Source organism: Natator depressus, chromosome 12, assembly GCF_965152275.1.
Source record: "Natator depressus isolate rNatDep1 chromosome 12, rNatDep2.hap1, whole genome shotgun sequence".
Classification (NCBI taxonomy): domain Eukaryota; kingdom Metazoa; phylum Chordata; order Testudines; family Cheloniidae; genus Natator; species Natator depressus.
In genome coordinates, this window is record NC_134245.1 from 10,319,797 (window position 1) to 10,336,865 (window position 17,069).

Sequence of the window (17,069 nt, forward strand, 5' to 3'; positions counted from 1 at the left end):
TTTCCCTGTTCTTTGTTTAAAACGCTTTGTGGTGGCAGTATACTGTTCAAGGACAAGGCAAAGTTTGTACGTTGGGGAAGTTTTTAACCTAAGCTGGTAAGAATAAGTTTAGGAGGTCTTTCATGCGGGTCCCCACATCTGTACCCTAGAGTTCAGAGTGGGGAAGGAACCCTGACAGGATACAGTGTTGTTTACTTGTACTATACCTTTGTGGAAGATAGGTGTACAAGGTTAACCCTTGATACTCTGAGTTTCTGTGCATCCTATTTCCATATGTGCTGGAATTAGGGGTGCTGCCGCACCCCCTAGCTTGAAATGGTTATAATATACAGAGTTTATAGTTTGGTTCAATGGCTCTCAGCTCCCCTGTCTATTTCCATAGACTTTATTGAAGTGGAGAATGAGATACCCACACCCCCCACCACTATCTATTTGTGGAAATTGATTTGTAGAAGGCCCTGAAAGTAGCAGCAAAAGTGCAGGTCATCTGTGTGTGGTTGGGAACAAGGTGTGTGAAGCCCACATGCTGTGCTCTGTGGGGACTCCCTCTACCCCAGCCACAGAGGTCTGCCGTAGGGCAAACTGGGTAGAGTGTGACGAGACCAGTGAATCAATACATGCACTGGCAAACCCAAGATGGGACTAGTAATGGTCACTGAGCAGCTAGTCAAGCTTTAAGCGGGCGAGGGATTCCATGTCTGCTAGACTCCTGCAAAACTCCTTTGTACACAGCTGGCTTACTGGGCTGACACAGGGGTAAGATCTGGCTTGCTTTCTTTTCAGGGTTCTTTATAACCTTATGAAAATCATCAATACCTTCTCCATTTGTTGCTTTTCATCTCATCTGACCAAGGGAGACTCGTGAAGTCAAATCACCAAGAGCAGTGCTTCCCTTTTGATTATTTGTAGTTTGTAAATCCTCTTTAGTAATTTCCTGGACCCTACCAGTAATCCTTGCGATGAATGGTTCGCATAACTCCTGACTTATAGGTCATGCCACCTTGGTCACTGATTCAGCTACAGCTCAAATAAGTGAATTCACCTGGAGTAAGTTTGAAATTTTATTTAAACTTGTTCCACATATAAAATTAATACAGCTAACTTAGAAAATACAAAAATAGTTAGTTTCCAGAGTGCTGTACAACATTGCTAAGACACAGCAGCAACACAAAGGCCAGATGTGTTTCTTACACCTGCCTTGCTTAAAAACTTCTGGGACCAGGCAGTTACAAACTAACACTTTCTCTGTGTGCGGAACTTTTCTGAAAGACTTGCTGGCATCGTATGCACTTCGTGAAGTGGCTGACTATTCCAGGTAAGCAGCTACGTGAAAGAATTGCGCACATCAAACTTCCACACACAGTAAAGTGGCCTCTTTGGGCCTCATTCTGCACATCTTGCTGTGTCAACGGCAGTTTTGCCCCACTAAGCGGAGCAGAGTCAGGCCTTATATGAAGAACACAAAAATCTCTCTGCATGTGGAACTCTCATTGAAGTCCATATACAGGGGCCTTGCAGGATCAGGGCCATCGTTCAAACGCAGGTAGATCTTGTTACACAGTTATCCAGAAATCTATAGTGAACATTTTCTTCCGGTATTAATCTAGGATCTCTTCTATATTTGAATTTTTCATAATGAAGTAAATAGACTAAAACAATTTAACAACTAAAAGCAATTGTGCAATTCTTCTCTTTCAAGAACAATTTGTGGAATGCCATTTCTGATTTACAGAACCCGTTTTCTGAAATTATCCTATATTGGGAATCCATACTACAATATGTAATGTAAAGCTTTCCAATGTAAAACATTCAATTCCACTGAGCAGGATGAATTTGAAGTATCATACATGGGCAGAGTATTAATCAGTTCCCACCAACCAAGGATAATTCCTTTTTATACTTCGGTTTTGGTGTCCCTAAAGAGGTCTCTAAGAATGCAGCACTGTTACACTCTATCATTCTGCCTTCTAGCTCTTTAAAGATTGTGCACTCAACAGGAGTCCGTTTGTACCATTATTTGAAAAGGAGTCTTCCAAAAAGACAGATACACAAGTGTGCTGCATCCAAAGATAGGACACACAGAACATGGCAGTGGTGCTCCTTGCAGGAGAAGAGGACTGTTACAGCAGCCCTTTAGGCAAACGCTTTTGTGACCATTCCTAATGGCAGAATTCTGGTTTAGGTGCACAGAACACTTGCAGCACAGCTTTCAATGGACTTTTGCATCGCAAGAACAGCGTAGAGCTGTGCCACATAAGCCCATGAAACAGCAACAACTGTGTGTTGTGTAGTATTGCCTGTATTTACCCAGTAACATTTGAAAAAGACTAACTAAACACAGGGCTTGCCAATATGGCCACCAAGAAAATAGTTAAAGGATGAGAACTCTTTTCAACCAGCTGCAGCCTGCAAGACATTTATATGGTGAAGTGATTGCGGCTTTGCCCCCAACTGTTCAAAGCTAGCATGCAAGTTCCCCATTCCCTTAGTGCCAAGCTCTGCAGGGATGGGGCTGTTCCCTTGGTTGCACCTGAATTCAACCTTTTAGCAAGGCAGAAATGTTGGCAACATTGAGATCTAAATCCCAAACCATGTACTTGCTGACTTATCATTCCCAAATGAACCCACTGAGAGTTTGGTCGCTCTGAACTGCCCTGGAGAGTACCGCAGGGGAAAGTGCACATGTCAAATGCCTTACTTCTCAAAGAGAATAGGAATCACCCGTTTGAACGCTTTTGGCTTAGGGCAATTTGTTTGTTAAGGAGGATATTTGTTTGCTTTTTTTAACAGAGAGCTGGCAACAGCCAGAGCCCCTCCCTGCACAAAACGCACAAAGTTGTCCCCAGCTAATGGCCCCACAGCATAAAGCCCTTTCTCCTGAACACATTGGTAGGTGAATGGGTCAACGTCAATGGGATTCCTCTTGGAGTTGACTGGCTGCTCATTGTCAATTGCCAAGTCAATGCCATTATTTGGTAGGAAGGAGAGGTTGGGGTTTGAGCCAATGAGAACAAAAGCCATAGAAATGTTAAAGATTTTCTGGTGACCGCTCTTATCCTGGAAGACACACTTCTTGTCCTCTCTGAAGGACAGGACACGATGTTCAGGAAGGCTGATATAACATTCATATGGCCCGGGACAAGCAACTGACTGTTCTTTCATCATCTGGTGGACTTTGTGGTACTCCGGATACATCATTTTGGGGAGCTGATTGAAGATGAGACCTGGATCATTGACCCTTCTGCGAAAGGCATGGATCACTGGGATGTTGCAATGGTGAGCAAAGAGAATTGCATCAGCAGCTGTCAGCCCGGCACCTACAATCAAGACTGGATCTGATGTCATGCTAACCTTCTTGTTCTTCACTGCTTCTTCAAGGGCAGAGAGTTTGTGATGGACAAAAGGAAGGTTCTCTCCATTAACTCCAAGGTTGGTTGGACTGTCATATGTTCCAGTGGCCAAAACCACATTCTCTGCATAGATGGAGAAGGGTTGCTGACCACCATTAATGTTTTTGATGAATCCATCCACCTGGAAAAGATTTCCACTAGCAATCTGGTCATCTTCCTTCTCTTTCTCAGGGAAATCCCAGAAGGAGTCACTGTTCCCCTCAGAATCCTGCTGTGCATAGCTGGAGTTTACATCTGGGCTCACTTTCCTCACAGATGTCACAACAGTCCCACAGATAAAATTCTTCTGCAGCCCTTTCTTTGCCACATAATGTTGGTAATACTGAGCAATGTCTTCTGCCGTGGCTCTGTTATTCCTGAGGCCCCTGTAACAGGATATTATAAATGATGGTTGAACAGTGAAATTCAGAGGCTTCTCCCTCCTCAGCTGCATGTATTGAAGGGCTATCTATCCTGGCACTAATGGAGAAACTGGGCCTGCATTCTCTTCCTTGCTAGTTTTACCCCAGAGCAATCCAATTGATTTCAGTGGAATTACTCCTAATACACAAGTCTGAAGAGTCAGGCTCACTATCAGGAATAATTGGAAGAGGCAATACGGTCGGATATGAAAACCCCACAAAAACTTTAGCAACATATTTACTCCTTTACTACCCTCCCTATCACTTCCAATTTATTTTTTTTCTCGTGAGCTTTTCCAGACCTAGGTTTATAGCATGTACATTCTAACAATAGCAAAAGTAGCCTAAGTATTTGCAATCTAACATCTGAATGATTACACTGTACTTTCTGTCCCACTGTATGTCTGTCTGATTAGAATACTTGTAAATGTGGGACAATATATAAATGGGCTACACTATTCAAAAATTATGGTTTCCACACCTATTAATTCAGATTTTTAAATGTAACTGCTGGCCACATGCTGATCTGTTACCCCAGTGTACATTCAGAACTAACTGCTCTGCGGTCCATGGAATTACTCTGAATTTATACCACCAGCACTGAGTACCAAATAGATTTTTCTTGGGGATTTCTTCGACTCACTGAAACTGGCCATAATAGGTAGCCAGCTGGACTTCATACCAGATTACTTATTTCCAAATAGCCAAAGGATTTTTGGGCAATGTCACATCAGTCTCCTCACCTCCTCTTTTTCCTCATCCAGTCTTTGAGCTGAAGGTCTGGAAGTCCCATCCATTCCCCTTGGCTCAAAGTGATCGTAGATCCCTCAATAAACTGAAAGAACAGACACCGAATGAGTTAAGCAACTGAAAATGAAAGGAAATAAGCACTAATGGAACAGGGACACTGTTCTGTTGAGTTCCAGTAAATCAAACTTTAGTGTCACCAGGGGACCTCGGCTGATCCAGATGTTTGGATGGAACAAACGGCAGTAGCGGGCTGGGAGGGCAAATCTCTCCTGCACATTCAAACCAGCTCACTTTTTGGTGGGTGTAAAAGCAGAGCCCTGCTGGATCCTGCTTGTCTGGCTGATTAGCTTGTTCAGCCCTTTACATCTTTAATCATGATACAGACTATTGTGTAATACATATTTCATAAAGTTAAGCATTCATGTCTACATACATGCCAGGCACCCCCAGGAGGGTTTCTGCCAAGGACCAGATGGGGAATGGCTCTGTTGGTCTTGTGCCACCAAGTGAGGACAGATTCTGCAGTTCCACCAAAGTCTGTATCTGGACGCAGCAGAGTATCAAAAAGAAGAGCCACTGGGCTCTGGGATCGTCCCTCCAAACCTTCAGACAGGTACTCCAGATCCTAAAAGACAGGGCAGATACTTAGAGGAGCCTGCATCATAGATCACATGAGATCACCTCAAAATGCAGCAGTAATGTAATATCATTAGGTGCTCAGTAGAGCTGAACGTCTTAGTCAGAATAAGGCCGATATGGCACATAAGCCCGGTCTGGACAATTTGAGCAGCGCACAGCCCTTGTGCTGGCCCTATATACCGTCATGATTTGGGAAACAAATTAACCCATGCTTAAGGCTTCTGTTGCCAGCACGCTCTGGGCATATGATGGTGGTGATGTGTTCTATCTACTTCTTCCTGGTAAAAGGCAAATTCATTTGATACAAACCTGGTCTATAATGGAGACTTCTGGTGTTTCCTCTAGTTTCCTCTGTAGAATAGGATGAGGATGGACAGAGCCCCTTTTGGTGTAAGGGATATAACCAGACAGCAGGTAGGAAAGGCAAATTCCTGAAGGACCATTCCCTGAACAAACACAATTAAATGAATATTGCATCACTGTGGTCGGAACAATAGTCCTTTTAAAGCATCTTATCAGATATGCAGTATGGTCCAGTGGATAGACTTCGACTCAGGAGAACTGGGTTCTAGTCTCAAGTCAACCATGGTTCTGCTGCATGGCCTTGGGGAAATCACTTCACTTCTCTGTTTCCCTTTTTGTCTGTCGTATCTATTTGTATTATAAGCTGTTCAGGGCAGGGGCTGTTTCTTACAAGGTCTACGTACAAAGCCTAGCACCCTGGAGCCCTGATCCCAGTTGGGACCTCTTAGTGCTACTGACACTAATAAGCTGGGGCTTTGTCAAACACTGGCAAAATAGCAGGCTCAGAAGAGAGCTGCATTTTTCAAAGGATGATGTTCAGGAATTAAACCTGCTCTTGGACTTTGAGGGTACATCCACACGCTGCACACTACACCCAGAGCTGTGGGACCCACACTTGTGGACTCTGTGTTTGAGCACTCACACTGCATTGTAAACCTGGGTTTACAATTGCTGCACCCAGATCACAGCTGTGCTTCTGACTCAGGTCTACAGCTTGACCCGAGTCCACACTGTAAAACGACAGGACCCAAGCCACAGCTGGACTCCGGCTCTGACCCACCCCCTAGCAGGGTCCTAATTCCCATGTCTTGAGTGCTTGCTGACCTGAGTCAGAGTGATTTGCATATGGATGGAAGGGAGGGCTCAAACCCCAGAAGAGTTAAGGCTTCATTCTTTCCTGCCTAAATGCAACTTGCATCACTTCATAATCTTGAAGGAAAAATCAGACACTGCTATGATGTGCATTCACGTGGGATAGCGAATATCTGAGATCTGAGGTGGTGCTGCCGTACATCAGACAGCAGGATCAAGTCCCTGGTGCCTACTGCTCAACGCCACTGTCTACAGTCATTTTGAAGCAAGTAGTTTATTAGGAAGAGATGTAGGATCTTTATTGCTCACTTCAAGGTATTACCTCATAGGGCCAAGGAATTCAGACCTGGACTCTTCCCAGTTACCACTGTGTGACAGAAGATATGTAGAGCAGGGGGTGGGCACACAATGTCTCATATGCCAATTCTCTAGTCACTGGGATACTGGTCACTGGTTCTGCAGAAGACCCTGTTCTGAAACTGGCCAAATTTCTCACCTTAAATTTGGACGCTCTCTAACCTGTTGACTGATTGATTTAACTGAAGCTAATGGAGTTGCTATTGATTACAGTAGGTCTCCAATCAGCCCTAGAGGTTTAGTTCTCTCCTGTCTTTGTTCTCTCTCCTTCTATTCACTGGAAGGAGGCAGTGAGCTGGAGGTTGGGCAAAGAGCTCTCCCTACCCCACCACCACCACGCCCCTCAAAATATGACACTTTGAACAAATAGCTGGATGGCTAAAATTTTCCTACTGACCACCCAACAACTGGCTTCAGAAGCGAATATACATACTCTACGTCAGTGTACAGTGGAGTAGTGTGTGGAAAGTTTTCACGTGGCTGTTTTCCAATATGTTTAATATTTTACAGTGTCTATATAACTAGCTGTCAGCCTCTACAGCTCAAAGCTTTGTTGCTCTTTAGTATATGACTAACCACCATTACATAATGCAGTGTCAGAAAACCAGTCAGGGTGACTCAGCAGCCTGTAACATTCTGTATGCACTTTCATAGCATTGTGGACATAATCCCTGCTCTGGGAGCAATGAACTGCGGGGAGCAAAGGCCACTTCTCAATTCTATTCCTAACACTGTTCTCACTTAGATTATAGAAAAAGCCAAGTGTAAATAATGATGGAAATAAAACCCCAATAATTAACTTGAAACAGAACCAGGATATAAGTCATCCTTAACTTGCTCTTTTGTTGTTGGGGTTACATCAGAGTTCCTGGCCAGTATTTAAACATCTGGCTACATGAGGCGGAGTTATGGACAAAGCTGCAGTTATAAATATGAATCTTTAAGTCCCATAAATTTAGGCCAGATACACTCCTGCCTTTGTGTCCCTTCATGCCACTTCAATGGCACAAGGAACCAGACAGCAGCTGGATCTGATCAACTGACTGCCCTGGCATGAGGGAGCTCTCAGCTGTCACAGAGCCAGTATAGACAACCCCTGGAGTACTCTCCAGCAGTTTCCAGCTGGCAATGTTCCTGGAGCTATTCAGAAAACCAGAGCCTCCCTTCTCCTGTGCAGGGGGGGAATCTCTGCACTGGCAACACTCAGGGTGGTCTTTAAGTTAAACTTGTTTTGGAATTGGACTCTTTTAAAAAGGTAGTACCAAGAATTTACCAATCCCATCCCAAGAAAAACAAGCTTCTCAATTGTCTAAGAATGCCTCTCAGAATTCAGCCCCCTGGGACAAGTGTCCACCTCACAAAACTACTTTACAAAGGATTAAGTGGAACTTTTGTGGTGCATAAACCTTGTACGGGCTCACTCCACTGGGAAGAATTTCACCCTGGTTTAGATGGTGGGCATGGAACAAGCCCAGCACTAGCAAAGCATTTAAGCGCATTGACTCCCAGGAAAGTCAATGGGGCTCATGTCTTAATTTAGCAAGGCACCTAAGCACAAGCTTGAGTGAAAAGGAAAGGACTCCTTTATGCCAGAGAAGCCTCTGCTTGGTCATAGCTTATCACGTCAGTGACACATCTGATATGAAGAGTGAGCGTGTCTAACCTCAAGAGGACATTTGCAAACAAGAAGTTCCTGTTCCTGATTCACTCACCAAACATCAAACTAACTGGCTTTCTAAAACTATAAAGAGAAGCATAACTTTTGCATTCCTACAAACAGCTGTTTTAAAAATTAAACTACTACACATTTTTCACTGTGTAAACCTGAACCAAACCCCATCGAACTCCATGTAAAGAGTCTCAGAGACTTCAGTAGCTTTGGATCAGACCCTAAACCAGAGGTGGGCAAACTACGACCCCCCGGCCATATCCGGCCCGCAGGACCGTCCTGCCCAGCCGGAGCTCCTGGCCTGGGAGGCTCACCCCTAGCCCCTCCCCCGCTGTTCCCCCTTCCCCTCAGCCTCAGCTCATGGCGCCAGGCTCTGGGCAGTGGGGCTCCGAGCTCCTGGGGCAGTGCAGCTACAGAGCCTGACCTGACCTGGTGCTCCAGGCAGCGCAGTAAGGGGGCAGGGAGTGCAGGGGAGGGTTGGATAGAGGGCAGGGGAGTTTGGGGGGGTGCTCAGAGGCTAGGGGTGTGGATAGGGGTCAGGGCAATCAGAGGGTGGGGAACAAAGGGGTTGAATGGGAGCAGGGGTCCGGGGGGGGGGCCAGTCAAGAAGGGGGGGGGGGAGTTGGATGGGGCAGTGGTGAGCAGTTAGGGGCGGTGGGTCCAGGGGCGGTCAGGGAGAAGGGGTGGTTGGATGGGGCAGGGGTCACAGGGGACAGTCAGGAAGGAGAGGGGAGGTTGGATAGGGCAGGGGCTCTGGGGGCAGTCAGGGGACAGAGAGCAGCAGTGGGATGGATGGCGTAGGGGTCACAGGGGCCCATCAGGGGGCGAGAAGCAGGGGGAGGGGTCGAATAGGGGGCGGGGGCTGGGCAATGCCTGGCTGTTTGGGGAGGCACAGCCTCCCCTAACCGGCCCTCCATACAATTTCAGAAACTCGATGCGGCCCTCAGGCCAAAAAGTTTGCTCACTCCTGCCCTAAACACATACACTCAAACACTAAACTTCACAAAATTAAACACTAGTTGACTCCTTGCCAGGTGAAAGACACAATACAATAATTTCAAACCTCTCCAAAAACACCCATGAGACAAACAGGCTCAACTGAATGTCCTAAAGGTCAGACAATTCTGTTTTAAAATAGTAATAAATGATCATTTGATATTCTTATTTTCTTAAGCCAAATTATCCTTTCTCGACTGTAGCAAAAACTGAGGGGATATCATTCCCAGAACATTTCTAGATTTAATTACAGCTTTTGGAACAATGCATGAGGATGTCAGATATAATAGGTCTTAGTAAGACTACCGCACTGGAGAACATGGATTACACTGCCAAAATATTACTTACCTATAACAACAATGGGAAGTGGTTTGGAATAACTTTTGTTTGGGACTTTGTTCAACACTGGATACATCTTCACATCTGAAAGGATTCAGGACCAGAAAAATCTACCTGTAATGACAAAAAAAAAAAAAAAGCGCAACCATTAATTTTTTTTTATAAAAAAAAACAAACAAACAAACAAACACTCTCTCCTCTTCATAGCCCTCGGTAGCAGCTGATCTAAAATATCATCACTCATTTTACATACAATGGAGTTCAATTTCAGCTCCCATACAGTATAGGTATAAATTTTGTATTGGAAACCTATGGCATAATTAGGATTTGACCTTAAACAAAAGATGTCCTTATTTTAGTCCTTCATGGACATTTTTGGTCCACATGACACAAGTGCCAGCCTCTACTCAAGACAGGCCAAGGACTCAAACAACAGGGAACGCTGCAGATGGGTCATGGGAAGATTTTCCCTTCTCCTATGAGCACTACATATCATGGGCTAAGTTCTTGTTACAGTGACTTCAAGGGCCATTTGGTAATTTTCCAAGCTGTTGTGCTAACGCAACATATTTCTTCAATGAGGTTCTTGTGACATTTGCCTTTTTAGAGAAATTTGCACATTCATGGAGCATTGGAGTTTGCATCTGAGTCTAAACTTCTGCTTGAAGACTTGAAAGCTGTTGGCATCATTTTCAAAAAAATGCCCCATCACATTGCTAACGGTTTCTGAGTAATTTGAACTGCTAAAGCACTAAACCACTGGGTGCAGTTGTTAACAAGTTCTTTTAAAAGCAATATCCTTGTTCTCTCGCAAGGACAGGTGTTACTGTCACATTCATGGAGTGACAAACTATTTATGTCCATCTGTTAATCTGACATAGGTCCTTAACAGCACTGAGATCCCATGTATATGTAGAGTTCTGAATCAGAGCTTGTTAAGCCATCCAGTGGCAAATAACAAACCTATCATCCAATCTCCTAGCGACTGAGTAGGAGAATAGGAGTGAGACGGGTTGGTAAACGCTTACCTGTCCTGTCACTTGTCAATTTTAATTCAGCAGCACAGTGACCAGGCATGTACACTAAGTGCAAGCTAGCCACGCCTAACTCACTGCTATCTTGAGGCTGCAGTGACTTTCCCACCGTAAATAAATAATTCCAAAGTTGTTTGAATGAATTTGTATTAGTCACCTGTACTTTCAGTGCTGCTAATCCACTGAGTCCAGAAAGGGTTACGAATTCTCTGTTGTTACTAAGTCTAGACAAACATTCTCAATAGAAATCTTCAGCTAGCCTCCAGAAAATGAAATTAAATTAACACGGTCATAATTTTGAAAGCCTATCAGAATCCATTGAATGGAATGACTTGGCTCAGCAGGGCATTCTCGTCTCTTCATTGAGTGTAGAAAGATCTTTGGTAAGTGTGCTGTACATTCCCAAACAAGCTTGGCAGGTCATAATGTTTGACATAATCCTCTCACCACAAATGTCATCCAACTGTGCAGCCGTTCAGTTAAACTGAAGTGTACTTCACTACTTAATGCAAGAATCTACTAAATTGCCAGCAGATTGAATGAGAAGCCACACAAATTTTACCTTGAAGTTCAAAAAAAAAAAAAAAAAATCTAGTAATCAGGTTTTCTGAATATAGTCTTTGAGACGCTGATACTCCTGTACTGTACAATATATCCCTTTGCCATAAATGAACTGCAATTAGTCTTTTACCTACTGCCTTTCCTCTGGCAGGATCTCAATTCATGTTGCTAATTCTCACATATTCTGTGTGTTGGAATAACTTGCCTCTGAAATGTAGCCAGCTCTGGAACAGAAGATGGTAACTATTCCAAAAGGGTAAAATTCACCCCTGAGCAGAGAGAAAGTGCAAGGCCTATGTACCATTTACATTGTGTATAGTCTTTCTGGTGAAGATCTGCACAAAAGTGAATTTCAGCCATCTTGCATGAAGGATGAAGGGAAATTAGTATCTTACTTCTGGGCATCAAAAACCAGTTTTTAAATGCAGTAGGTAGATAGACCAATGGCAAGAAGCAAGACAGCTTTGGCACTGGTAAAGTCAAAAAGTAGGCATTTCACTAACTTTTTGAAGAAGGTTACGCTGGTGGGTGGTGTTCACAAAATAGCCAGTGTTTTCATGCAAGGGAAAAAAATAGACAAACATGCAGTTTTAGCCAGTAACATCTCCCATCTGAGCAAACAAAAGCATCATGGATCTTCTGGAATCAGGTCCTGGCTACTCTTTGCTTTGTACCATTTCTTTTAACAGCATTCCACCACCTGGAAATGAGTGATGCCAAAGAGTCCATGCTTACCTGGTCATTAGGAATTAGCACATAGATATCTATATTTCTGCATCAAAACTCTAGTGATATCTATCGGCCTTTAACTGTTATTAATTTATGGGTGAAAGAAACTAAATGATTTATTGTGACATTAAGTAACATTTGATCACGGCCTACTAAATGTGTGTGAGTGTTAAGCATGAAGCATTTAACGGTGAACCAGATGATCCTGTGGAAAGGCTCAGCTAGTTTGAGCCTGTGAAATTCTTCTGTATTTTTTATAATGGGGGGGGGGGATTTCTTTTTATTTCGTATTTGCTGGGGGTGGAGGGAGTGTTGAGTCCCGCCCCTGGAGAGGTGGGAGCCCCTGGGGGCGGGGGGGGGGATTGCAGAGTGAGCCTGCCATGCATTCACCCCACAGTGATGGCTCCTGCTGCTCCCATTCCACATGGTTGGGCCAGCTTCCTGCCACATGGGGTCCCAGTGTTGCACAGGTTTGACCCAGCCTCGTCATGACGGAGGGGCAACCAGGCCAAACCTGAGCAATGCTTCAATCCCATGTGCCCAGTCACAATGCCCAAAGCAGGGAGCTGGGCCCAGCCTCACGGGACAGGTGGTGTTGGAACAATTTTTACGGGGGGGGGGAAGGGCAGAAGGCGGAAACCATGTATGTGAATTATTACTAGTTCAAATCAGGGGTGCAGTAGCACCCCTAGCCCCACTAGTTCCAGCACTTATGTGTGGGGCAGCTTGCTCGCTCTGCCACCAGGTTGCAGTGGCCAGAGTGGGAAGCCAGACCCACCCCTGCAGGACAGGAACCACAGTAGCCACTGCTGCAAGGCGAGTTTTTCCTTTTTATACTTAGGTTTTCAAATTTAAATTTTGTGTTATTTCGCATTTGCAAAAAAAACCGAGGGGTTCGAACCAGTGATGAGCTGCCAGAAGCTGAAGGACCGCAGGGCTGCCAGGCGAATAGAAATTCTCAGGGGAGCCTCCCCAGCCGAGAGCTCAGGCAGGAAGGACAGGACAGTCCTGCGGGCTGCATGTGGCCTGCAGGCCAGAGTTTGCTGAACCCCTTTAACAACCGGTTCTAAACCGGTTTCAAAATTTAACAACCGGTTCCCGTGAACCGGCTCCAGCTCACCGCTGGTTCTAACTATAGTAATCATGGAATATAAGTGTAAAGTCTCAGACTTTTATCAGCCCAGGGCCTGTTTTTATAACCAGGTTCTAAGTCCTCTATAAATAGAGCACTGTCATAGAAAAACAGTCGTAACTTTAACTGTTGCAGGACAGCTGGTGTTGCCTCTGGGCATACTAGGATCTGAGCAGCACCAATACACAGACTGTGGCATGGTGAATTTCTAAACTAAATTAACAATAACTTTCCCTGGAATCTAACTATGGAGACTTTCTGTCTAACTGGACGCATCTTCCCTCCCACTCTGCCTCTAAATCGCTTCCTTTCTTGATACCTCCTTTTCACGTCTATCTATGCAGCTTTTAGGCAGAGTCTCATATTGTAGCCTTGACAAAAAGCACTGCACTATATGCAGACAGGTTACAACCCTCCCACTCACAACTACTTTACCTGCTGCTGAAGGATAAGGCATTCCAGCCATGTGCCAGAGCTAATCAGAAACAGGCACATGGTAAACTCCCTGCTGTACAGCCACATCTCTCCCACCTCCCCAGATGCAATTGCAGGAGTTCAGCTCTAAGCAGTTGGGGTGGCTGTGTGAGACCAGGGAGCTGGAACTGCCATTCTATACAGCAGGATAGTCTCTCAGGCAGCATAAATTATAATGCACTTTACCTGGGTAGTGCCCGCCTGAAGAGTGGCAGTAGCTCTGACTCCATGGCTGTTCCACACAACATACAGGTCCGTGTTAGGTTTCCTAGCAGAGCTAACCATGCACCTTCAGACTAGAATTTGTTTAGATTAAGCGGGGGAAGAAGAGGAGGGATACAAAGTCCCTAAAAGACAGCAGCGTGTATTTCTCCAACACTCTGCAGAAACACTGCTGATAAAATGGCCGCATGCTGTCTGCAGATGGGCAACGGACCATGAACCAGCCACTGGCAGCACAGCGTAAGATAATATCATGCTGCTGCTGAGACTGCTGCTACAGTGCTTCTTTTAGGGGACATAGGTGGGGCAAGATGGGCCAGAACCAGCTGTGTAGTTCTGCCTCCATCAGTAGCAGGTTGCCTTGGCCTCTAGCTGTTCTGCTCGGCTGTCATCCACCCCTACGGCGGAGGCCCAGGAGCTGTGGACTGCCCACGATAAGTCGATTCCCTCTTCTATGGCTTTTGATATGTAAAAGGAAGGAGACATTCATGGGAACTATACCCAGAGTTATTGGCAAGAGTAGCACCACTGGCTACACTGTGGGGATGTCTTAGATCCAAACCCAGACTGGATAAAACTAGCACTAAAACAGATAAAATAAAAACCAAGTGTACCTCCTTATGCCAATTTCATTGCTGTGCATCTAGCTAAAGTTAGGCGACTAATACCTCTGGATACCATTTCCTTATTGTGTAGAGTAATATGCAAACTTGTTTTCCATCACAGTTGTTAATAGTTATCCTAGCACAGCTCTACTGTTTAAAGAAGTATTCCCTCCCTGCTTTACGGCTGTCACCTGTATAGTTTATAGTAGTTACCTATTTTATAAGAAGAAAGCTAACACCAATGGGCCAGGTTCTACACCAGTTTACACCTTTGCAAATGTGTTCCATTCATTTGCATGAATGGAAACCAGGATTTAGCTCAATATAGACTAGAAACTGCTGAAGACACAGGAGGGAAAAATTCTCTCATGCCATTAGAGCCAAAGATAAAATCTTTGGATCACTCTCAGAACGGAGAGGACTCATTCCCTCCATTGAAATCCAGATAGCAGGTCAAATCCTACTCACCTTCAGCAGCATTGCACAAGTGCCTAAGGTGCGTGGGAGTTTTCCCAGGGTTTATACTGAACTTGCTATGGAAGTGCAATGGGGGGAAGAAGCTGATCTAATAAAGGAAACTAGGTTGGTTTTCCTTTTCACCTTCCTTTATGTAAAGCACAACACCCAGTATTCAAAGTCAGCCAGCTCAATGATTCCGTTCATAGTATTGGCTTCTAATTTAGGATTCCACCTTAAATGTTCCTCTCCCTGCAACCCACCTCCCGCCCCAATCTGGAAGTGCTTTCTGTTCTATTATTACTGTGCTCCAGAATCCATCTCCCTCATTACCACCAATGTGTCTCACTGCTTAGGTAATGTTCTGGCTAGGAGAAGTGCCTAACTTATCCATCTAGGGCCAAATCCTGCTCTCCTTACACATGTACTCCCATTGGGCTTAAAGGTATCACTCATGTAAAGCAAGCCAGTGTGACCTCTAGTATTTCCAGGCTGCACAACTGAAATGAATTAAAAATCCAAAGAAGGGAGAGAGAGAGAGCACGCGCGAGCAGTGATCTGTTAGCAATACACTGGAGCAACTTTAGTAGGGAGAGCCAGGTTCTGCTGCCCTGATGCAACCAAAGCTCCCAGAGTCATCCACAGGAGTCTTACTTAAGTAAGGACCATAAAACTAGACCAGTACAACACATGGAGAGATTTTAAGAAGGGCAGTGCAGCTGTAAATAATGTAGCAGCTTACAGGTGTTTCTGTGAGATTCAGGTGTAACAGGAGCCACACAAACTTGTCACAAACACAGCAGTTTCCATCAGTTGTTTTATTTTTCTCTGTTAATTTGATAGGCAGCTTTTTGTAATGTCATTTGATTTCAGTCATTCATTTTTTTAAAATACTGAAACTCCAACAGTTGAGTGCAGTTTAAACTTTACTGCATCCTTCTAAAGTTTTAATAGAATCTTTCTGCTTGCATTTCTTCTCTATGTAAGTTCAAAAGCTTGTCTCTCAGCAACAGAAGTTGGTCCAACAAAAGATATCACCTGACCCTCCTTGTCAGTCTTATTCTTGTGATTCCAATACAAAGCATTCCATAGACACAACTGAGGAACAATCCAATTATGTGGTTCATTAAGCTGACACCTTCTTTCTAAGAGCATTCCCTTGTGCCATTCTAGAAAGCAATATGCTACTCATGCCTGGCTAATAAAGCTTTCTTTATTCATCTACAGTCCTCTTACCTCAGGAAATGAAGGTGATGAGAAGGAAAGTCTGTGCGTCAGTGCCTGTATTTCTAGAGAAGCAGAACACCTCATGCGTCTTGACCGTATATTGCTCCCAGCTCCAAGGCAGCTGTTAAATATACTAGGCAACCAGTTCCTAGTTTAAGGAGGTGGGGTTGAAGCCTGGGTGGGAGGGACTAGGAAAAAGGCTCATAAGTATGAGTCAGCAACACTACCTAACTTACCCTGTTTATGAACGAACAATGCAGAGTCACTTTGTGCTGTTAAGTTGATAGCATAAAGGAAATAAATATAGTGAAAAACAGCCTGGAAGGAACCATGCCCCTGTTGTTCCCATATGACAAGAATCCAACACTCAATAGATTTAATCCTTTTTTATTTTTAGCTTAAGAGTCTTGTGTATATTAATCTGAGTTTTATTGTGGTGGTGTTTGGAGTTTTATTCTTATTTAAAACACCTAGCTGACACAGCAATAATTACTGTAATTAAGGGTGGCAGGATAGCACAGCATGCTTTCATTAAAACTGAAGGATCTTTTAGGACTATGTAGAGTCAGCAGTATTGTAATTACAGCTGATCAACAAAAATGGGGGAGGGAGGGGGATTTGCAACATCCTCCCTTCTGGTTGATATTTTGAATTTCAACCACACTTTATTGTAAGAAGCTGGCTAGTGCATATTACATACACACCACTGCCCCCTAGTGAAATACTGGCAGACCAGGGGTCCAACTTTTCATCCAAACTGATGCGGGTATTGTGCGATCTAGTGAAGACCAAGGCTCTCAAGACCACCATTTACAATTAGGATTGCCAACTTTCTAATTGCACAAAACCAAACACCCTAGCCCCCGCCCCTCCCTGAAGCTGCTCCCCTACCCCAAGGCTCTGCCCCCACTCACTACATTCCCCCTTCCTCGGTGGCTCGCTCTCCCCCACC

The 17,069-nt window shown here is 44.5% G+C and overlaps 1 protein-coding gene across 1 annotated transcript; it reads right to left on the reverse strand.

Annotated features, from left to right (window-relative positions):
* Positions 1-1,078: 1,078 nt before the first annotated feature.
* On the reverse strand, positions 1,079-16,209 carry OSGIN1 (oxidative stress induced growth inhibitor 1). Its single transcript, XM_074968567.1, has 6 exons — positions 16,127-16,209; positions 9,687-9,791; positions 5,510-5,646; positions 4,995-5,186; positions 4,555-4,646; positions 1,079-3,775 (listed from the first exon to the last, which is right to left on the reverse strand). Exons 2-6 carry the CDS (start codon positions 9,751-9,753, stop codon positions 2,758-2,760), a joined length of 1,506 nt encoding a protein of 501 aa, XP_074824668.1. The 5' UTR covers positions 9,754-9,791; positions 16,127-16,209; the 3' UTR covers positions 1,079-2,757.
* Positions 16,210-17,069: the final 860 nt, after the last annotated feature.